Source organism: Rhinopithecus bieti, unplaced genomic scaffold (assembly GCF_001698545.2).
Source record: "Rhinopithecus bieti isolate Rb0 unplaced genomic scaffold, ASM169854v2 scaffold_29388, whole genome shotgun sequence".
In the NCBI taxonomy this organism is placed as follows: Eukaryota; Metazoa; Chordata; class Mammalia; order Primates; family Cercopithecidae; genus Rhinopithecus; species Rhinopithecus bieti.
In genome coordinates, this window is record NW_016813389.1 from 2,231,586 (window position 1) to 2,240,335 (window position 8,750).

Consider the following 8,750-nt stretch of genomic DNA (forward strand, 5'->3'; position numbering starts at 1 on the left):
TAAACCCGAGATGGAGTTTCACTCTTGTTGCCCAGGCTGGAGTGCAATGGCTCAATCTCGGCTCACTGCAACCTCTGCCTCCGAGGTTCAAATGATTCTCCTGCCTCAGTCTCCTGAGTAGCTGGAATTACAGGTGCGTGCCACCATGCCCGGCTAATTTTTTTTTTTTGTATTTTTAGAAGAGACAGGGTTTCGCCATTTTGTCCAGGCTAGTCTCAAACTCCTGACCTCAGGTGATCTACCTGCCTTGTCCTCCCAAAGTGCTGGGACTACAGGCGTGAGCCACCACACCTGGCTGAGGTGCTTCTTATTGCAATGCCCCATCCAATAAATTAATATTTTTGAGGATCCAGGGGTTTGTCAGTTACTCTCATTATTTATAACATGGTGCCAGTGGAGAGTACTTCTCATTCCAGCCAGTTAGATTCACTCTTCACCCTAATTCCATCATACATCACACATGATCTAGTATCAGTTCACCAGACAGCTACCAGCATAGAAGAGAGTATGAATGATGTTCCTACCTCAGCCTCCTGGGTAGCTGGGACCACAGGCACACACTACCATACCCAGCCAATTTTTTGGAGACATGGTTTTGCTATGTTGCCCAGGCTGGTCTCAAATTCTGGGTTCAAGTGATCTTCCCACCCCAGCCTCCCAAAGTGCTGGGATTACAGGCATGAGCCACCGCATCCAGTGGAGTATGAATGACTCTTCCTTCTCACTGCAGCCTCCTGCAATCCTGCACAGGAATTAGTCACTCGGGTATCTATAACATAGGATGTCCAGCATTGTTTCCAGATCGAAAAGAGTGCCTCATTAGGGAACAGAGGTTCACGCCCTACTTTTTTTTTTTTTTTTTTGAGACAGAGTCTTGCTCTGTTACCCAGGCTGGAGTGCAGTGGCACGATTTTGGCTCACTGAAAGCTCCACCTCCTGGGTTCACGCCATTCTCCTGCCTCAGCCTTCTGAGTAGCTGGGACTACAGGAGCCCGCCGCCACGCCCGGCTAATTTTTTGTATTTTTTTAGTAGAGATGGGGTTTCACTGTGTTAGCCAGGATGGTCTTGATCGCCTGACCTCGTGATCCGCCTGCCTATGCCTCCCAAAGTGCTGGGATTATAGGCGTGAGCCACTGCGCCCGGCCAACGCCCTACTTTTTACACATGCCACTATCAGAATAGTCAAATGTAGGGAACCCCAACAAGCTGTCAAGGTGTAAGCTGCCATTTCCTGCCCATTGTTAATTACAACACTAATGAGCAGATTCCAAATGGCAAAATTCCTTAAGGTAAATATCCTAAAAATTACTGTAAAATGAAAAAAAAGTAAGTACTGGAGAGATGATTCAAGATTAGTAATATTTTTTAGGCCAGGCGGATCATGAGGTCAAGAGATCAAGACCATCCTGGCCAACATGGTGAAACCCTGTCTCAACTAAAAATACAAAAATTAGCTGGGGATGGTGGCGTGCGCCTGTAGTCCTGACTACTCTGGAGACTGAGGCAGGAGAATCGCTTGAACCCAGGAGGCTGAGGTTGCAGTGAGCCAAGATCATGCCACTGCACCTCAGCCTGGCAACAGAGCAAGACTGTGTCTCAAAATAAATAAATAAATAAAATAATAGTAATAATAATACTTGTAAATATCCCGATTCAGCCAGCATTGCTTCAGGGCCAGCAGTATACTGGTTAGCTTTCGTGTGGTGGTCCATTCAGTTCTCAAGCAGATAGCTCCTCTCACAGGTGCGCAAATTACGGAGGATTTAAAGAATAATTGATTTGCTGACAAGAGTGAGTGACAGTGTCAGACCCCAGCTGCCTTCCCTCACACAGCCTGTCTGCCTGTGCCCTGCTTAGCCCTCAGGGTAGTCTCTCCGTTGGTGGCTTTTCATGGTGCCTCCACCTCTCACCTGCGGCTTCTGTAATAATGTTAATGTTCCTCTGCCTGAACCGTAATGATGGTCATTAGTTACCAGCACATCACAGCCCGAAACGGTGTCCCTGGAGGCTGGCATTTTCCAGCAATTTTAAAAATCTCCACTCAATGAATTTGTATGGAGCTGTATGTTCACAGCTCTTAGACCTAGACTCTAGAAGTCAACTGGTGACTTTCTTCTTGGGTTTATTCTCTCCTGGTGGCAGGTGAGTTCAGTGATGCTCCATTGTCATGGGAGTGTTGGGTGGGGGGTGGTTGTGGGAGTAAGAGATTAACAGGAGCATTAAATGATGGAGTTTTGTTTTTTCCTCACACTCTGGTCCCTGCTAGACTTACTGCCACAGATTTGGCCAGCAGAGGGCGACTTTACCTCAGGCGTGTTGATTATCAACCATACCCTATTTTAGGAAGAGTGCTCTAAAGTGATCTAGTCCAACCTTTCAGCATATAATTGAGGAATTCAGTCTCAAGTTACTAGAGCTGCAAATAGGAGTGCAGATTTGCCAGCTAACTTTTGTTCTCTAAATGTTTATTTTAGGTCAATCAGACATTTACAAGAAGCATCAGCAACAGATGGAAAAGGCAAGTTCCCTCGTGCTCATTTTGTGTTGCTCAGCTTGCTCTGAACCCACGTGCTGGGGCACTGCAGAGGAGTGGAGGCAGCCTGTAGCCTCAAGATGCTGTCTTCCTGGGAGGCGAGCTAAGGGAGGCCTGGGGCCCACTTCGTGAGAGCAGCCGGGGGTGGTTTGGAGAAGGAGGTGTTGAGTCAGTTGTATAAGGAGGAGGTTGGGGGTGACTGCTGCTTATTAAGATGATTCATTTCATTTCCACTCATGATTGTGATTGTCACCTTCTCAAAACTGAGTCAGGAAGAGAAAATCTTGTCTTGGAAGGGCCAGATAACACTTCACTGTGAGAACAGGAGGGATAATGGATTGGAGATGGCTATGTGTAAAGCAGCCCTGCCTGCTGATTTAACACACTTTCAAAATAGATGTGTCGGTATTCATTTAAAGCGAGACTCTGATGACAGAAGGAACCTTGAAAACTACCTGATATTGAAATGGTTGTGCCCTTTATAGCCCTTTTACATCTCCTTGATTTTCTAGTTATGCCTGCTAAATCAGAAGAGAAGCTGCAAATAAAATGTTTTATGTGGTTCTGGGCTTATTTGAATAATGTTCATGACCACAGGCTGCCATGGCACAAGTGGGAATTTCAGACCATAAGGGTTTAAGGAGCACTGCTGTCTCTCTGAAAGCTCAGAACGGTCTCTGGATCCATGGTATCATACACTCAGTGTGGATATTAACATTCTTTAAGGCAGGTTATGAATAATAAATAGGTGTTTGTTATTAATAAAATTTTGTTGCTGACCCTATTTTTGATTATAAAGCCAATGTAGCTTCATTTTAGAAAATTTAGAAAATGCGTAGTAGCTGTAAATCTTATTTCATCAACCTGGTATACAACTAATAACACATTATTTATTTAAGTTGAATTAAATATGACTTTGAGGCTTCAAGCCGTGGTCAGCCCTAGGTTGTTATTTAGGGCACAGTATTGTGGAGGATCTTGCCAGTTTGGGCCTGGAACAGATAGTACAGCATTCCTGCTGTCCAGACTCAAGTAACTTTTGCTCCTGGGAAGCCTGTGTGCAAGTCTCACCCAGGCTAGGAGCCTTGGTCAGTGCTCAGAGGCCAGCAAGGCCCACTCAGCTTCTATGACCTGCACCAGCCTTTGTTTTGTTTTCTTTCTAGTCCTGGGAATAGCCCTTCTCTCATTTTCTCATTTTTTTCCCTCAAATATACCAGGTTCCCTTCTTTTACCTCTGGAGTGTCCTCTTGTGATAGGTTCTTTTCAGTGGGTTTAAGCAGGAGTCACAGAGCTTTTGCTTCTAGCCTGGCTACATAGCCTTTCTTGGAGCCCAGTAAAGCACCCTGCCATCAGTAGAAGAACCCAAGGTAGGAAGTACAAATCCACCTCTGGGAATAACTGGGGATATTCTTTTTTTTTTTTGAGACGGAATTTTGCTCTTGTTGCCCAGGCTGGAGTGCAATGGTGCGATCTCTGCTCACTGGAGCCTCTGCCTTCTGGGTTCAAGCGATTCTCCTTCCTCAGCCTCCCGAGTAGCTGGGATTATAGGTGCCTGCTACCACACTCGGCTAATTTTTGTGTTTTTAGTACAGATGGGGTTTCACCACATTGGCCAGGCTGGTCTCGAGCTCCTGACCTCAAGAGATCCACCTGCCTCGGCCTCCCAAAGTGCTGGGATTACAGGTGTGAACCACCACGCCCAGCCTGTTTGGGGATAGTCTTGTCCTTATTTTTCTTTTATCCATGTTATATAAGAAGATAGTTGTATTGTATTTGTAACTTGGTGAACAGGTAGGCTTTTTCTTATTTTAATATATCGCGATGAGACCATTTAACTTTATTATCTTGTAAACTTCTGTATTTCTCATTGGTTCTTCCGGCTGTTTGGCTAAAATGTGTAAAATCCCAACGGCAGTGTTTCTTGTTGGCGAGGCTTGCCTGTGTGTTTCTCCTTGCTCGATCCTGCCCCTTGATGAATTCCTCCCTTCTTCACGTCCTCCCCGGCCACTGCTTTGTCCTCCTGACTCACCTGCCTCTTCAGTCCTCCATCTCGCTTCAGCAAGTGTGGGGTGGCTGTGGTGACTGCCGCTGGGACAATTTATTCCACCTGAGGTTGGTTGGTAGCTGAGGATCTTAGTAAGGTGCTCTGTCTGGAGTAGATGGCACAGCAGGTGAGGCAGCGCAGGGTCAGCGTTGTCCCCCAGCATCTGCAGTAAAGGGTAACTTCCTTTAACAGGAATGCTTTTGTCATGGCCTGAGCACACAAAGCAGTTTCTCATTTTTTCCACCAGGTGACAGCATGGGACCTCTTCAGCAGAGAGCGAAATCGATAAGAGCAGGAAGTCGCATAGGTAAACCAGGGTTCACGTTCCCCATTCTTAGGAAGACATCTGCTAAGGAAGCTCCCATTTCTCATCAGCAAAGATCACAAATCCTCTGAAAGAGGGACAGAGCAGATTAGAACGAGATTGTCGTTTTGGTTCATGGTCTTTTCCCTGAATTGATTGAGGCTGTGAAATGCTTTTGGGCATCACTCTGTACCCTTAAAAATGGTTACGCTTGCGACACTGCTGGAGCCAGAGCAGCCATGTTCCCAGCTGGAGCCTCCCCTGCTGAGAGGTCTCAGGAATGGCCTGTGCTGGAGCCGACCTCGGGTGTGACTGCAGGGCAGCTATGTGCTATGGAGCTTGCAGGAAAGCGGGAGTGAGCACGCTGCTAGTCGCTGGTTCTGAGATCTGTGGCCCCATCGGCCTCTGTGCCCCCATGGTTCACTTCTCCTGAGATCTGGAGGCGACTGGGAGCACAAAGGCCATGGGCAATAATGTCTCCTATTAGATTTGGAAGCTTTGCTGGATAGAGCCTGACATTCTGTTTCCTGTTCTCAGGCTCATTATTCCAGTGACTCATTTCATGGCCTTGACAGTAACTTGGGCTTTTATTTTTTTTAAGAGTTTTTGTAGAGATGAGGTCTCACTGTGTTGTCCAGGCTGGTCTTGAACTCCTAACCTCAAGCCATCCTCCTGCCTCATGGGGCCTCCCAAAATGCTGTCATTACAGGTGTGAGCCACTTCATCTGGCCACTTTGGGGTTAAGAATCTCATTTTTAGACCAGGCATGGTGGCTCATGCCTGTAATCCTAGCACTTTGGGAGCCCGAGGCAGGAGGATTGCTTGAGGCTAGGATTTTGAAACCAGCCTGGATGACATAGCAACATCCCGTCTCTACCAAAAACCATACAAAAATCTATGGCAGACCAGCCTGGGCAACATGGCAAAACCCCACCTCTACAAAAAAATACAAAAATTAGCCAGACTTGATGGCACACACCTGTAGTCCCCGCTACTTGGGAGAGTGAGGTGAGAAGATCACTTGAGCCCAGGAGATCAAGGCTACAGTGAGCTGAGATTGTACCACTGCACTCCAGCTTGGGCAACAGAGCCAGACCCTATCTCAAAACAGCAACAACAAAAGCCACTATGGCAAAGAATCTCATTTTTAGTTTAGATGCAGTCCAGGCCCAGTAATTGCAAGTGAGAGAAATGCTATTTGTAGTTTTTCTTCCTGCGTTTGGGGTGAATATAGCTTTCAGAGAGTGTTTTTTTGGCTTTTATTTCTTTGTCTCTGGATTCCTTTTGACCAAACCTGGGGGAAATCTAAAGGAAAGCATTGAGGCTGAAGCTGCCCACTGTCCTTTAGCCATGTCTTTGTCTCTCCTGTCACACGCTGTGGCTTCTCTCAGGTCCTCGGTCACTGAGACTCACAGCTGCACTGCATCCTCCGAGAGGGAGCTTAATTGAATCTCGCACAGACACACCTAGCGCTGGCTCCACTCTGTCTTGCCTGCCAAGATTTACTGGCTCTGACTGCCCTTGAGCCCGCATCCCCATTGCCTTCTCTTTCTCCAGTGTCATTACCTTATAGGACTGGTGTCGAGATACACACTGTAAATTTAATTAACAGTCTCTGCTGCTGACCATCCTTTTTTTGGCCTTGTGTTTTTGAGGAAAAGTCAGAAGATATATTCTGAGGAGCCTTAGCTTTCATGTGAGCCTCAGAAGTATTTAAATAATCCCGGTTGGCTGGCTGCAGAGTTGAGGGAGGAATGGCTTCGTTCCGAGGTGCCGCCGTGCTCTGAAAGGAGCCGCGGCCATGCGAGGCATTTGTTAGGGCAGCGGTTCTCAAGGGGGTCCTCAGGATCTAAACTACTTTCAGAATCAAACGGTATGAGTCTCTTGTACTGTTGACATTGCCTGATGGTGAAAAGCAATGATGCGTAAAATTGCCGGCACCCTCACGTGATTCCAGGCTGTGGCACCAGACTCTACTAGTAGCCCCTGCATTCTTTACTGTTACCTACTCACAGGGGGCAAAAAAGGCTCATATCAGTTAAGAATGGTCTTGATATAGTAAAACTGTTCACATGATTAAATCTCAACCCTTGCCTTTTAATGTTCTGTGAGACAGCATGGGAGGGGTGCACACAGCACTGCTGCTGGACCTGAAGTGTGATGAGTGTGGCCTTGAGGGAAAGTACATGTGCACTTGTCTGAATTGCAAGCTGAACTAGCTGCTTTTATTTTATTTTTTGTTGTTGTTTTTTATTTATTTATTTGAGACAGGGTCTTGCACTATTGCCCAGGCTGGAGTCCAATGATATAATCTTGGCTCACTGCAGCCATAGTCTCAGCCTCCTGGGCTCAACTGATCTTCTCACCTTAGCCCTCACAGTAGCTGGACTACAGGCGTGTGCTGCCATGCCCAGCTAATTTTTATATTTTTTGTAGAGATAGGATTTTGTCATATTGCCCAGGCTGGTCTCAAACTCCTGAGCTCAAGTGATCCATCTGCCTAGGCCTCCCAGAGTACTGGGATTACAGGCATGAGCCACTGTGCCTGACCAAGCTGCTTTTATCTGGAAGAATGACTGTTTTGGTGACACAGACTTGGGTTTTTGGTGGACATTTTCTTGAAAATGAACAAAGTGAACATATTCTTCAACAAAAACAACTAACAGTATTTGTTGCTAGTGATAAAGGAAAACTTGTATTTATCCCTGTAAGCCTGACAGTTTCCTAACTGACAGTTTCCCAGGTCTTTTTTTTTTTTTTTTTTTTTTTGAGTCAGGCTGGAGTGCAGTGGCACAATCTCAGCTCACTGCAACCTTGACCTCCTGGGCTCAAGTGAACCTCCCACTGCAGCCTCCGGAGTAGGTGGGACTACAGGTCTTTGCCACCACGCCCGGCTAATTCTTATATTTTTTGTAGAGACAGGGTCTCACTTTGTTGCCCAAGCTGGTCTCAAACTCTGACCTCAAGTGATCCGCTCACCTTGGCCTCCCAAAGTGCTGGGATTATAAGTGTGAGCCACCATGCCCGGCCAGTTTCCCAGTTCTTATAAGACTTCTGATGTAAGCAGAGGTGATATTAACAATGTGATTTTTTAGGAATTCTGTAATAAAATGTTTCTGTATCTGGGAGATCTACATAACACACTGAAACGGTGTCTTCCACCTGGCTAGTGCAGGATGTTCCAGTCATGCATTGGGGTAAAAGCTCTCCTGAAAGTGCAAGATGGACCAGGGGAGTTTATTAATGTAAGAGTGTGGAAAGTTCATTGATACATTTCAGATTCCCCACCTCCCTCATCTTTAGAAGCAACCTCGTCAGGCTTTAATGTAGAATCACAGACTATTCACAGTAATCTGAAAAGACCTATATCTATCTGTATGGGGCCAGATTTTCTTCATATATTTTAACCGAATACTCCCTCACAGCAAGTTGAATGCTGATTGAATCAAATATGAGGACCCAGCTGCATCTTATTAAGCTAGACATTAAAGAGAATTACAAAATAATTCCACTTTTCTCATTCTTCTTTTTTTTTTTTTAGAAAAGAGGTTTTTTATTTTGGGGCCAGGCAAAGTAGCTTATGCCTGTAATCCCAGCACTTTGGGAGGCAGAGGCAAACGGATCAGTTGAGGTCAGGAGTTCGAGACCAGCCTGGCCAACATTGTAAAACCCTGTCTCTACTAAAATACAAAATTAGCTGGGCATGGTAGCACACACCTGTAATCCCAGCTACCCAGGAAGCTGAGGCAGAAAGATTGCTTGAACCTGGGAGGTGGAGGTTGCAGTGAATTGATATCGTGCCACTGCACTCCAGCCTGGGCCACAGAGTAGGACTCCGTCTCGAATATATATATATATATATATATAT

General features: G+C 46.0%; 1 protein-coding gene across 1 annotated transcript in view; it reads left to right on the top strand.

Annotated features, from left to right (window-relative positions):
- Positions 1-8,750, top strand: part of GPR107 (G protein-coupled receptor 107) — an 86,636-nt gene that overhangs the window by 52,254 nt on the left and 25,632 nt on the right. The window contains exons 14-15 of the mRNA XM_017848184.1: positions 2,476-2,519; positions 4,826-4,971. Coding sequence (XP_017703673.1) covers positions 2,476-2,519; positions 4,826-4,971 — 190 coding nt within the window. The remainder of the gene's footprint in view (positions 1-2,475; positions 2,520-4,825; positions 4,972-8,750) is intronic.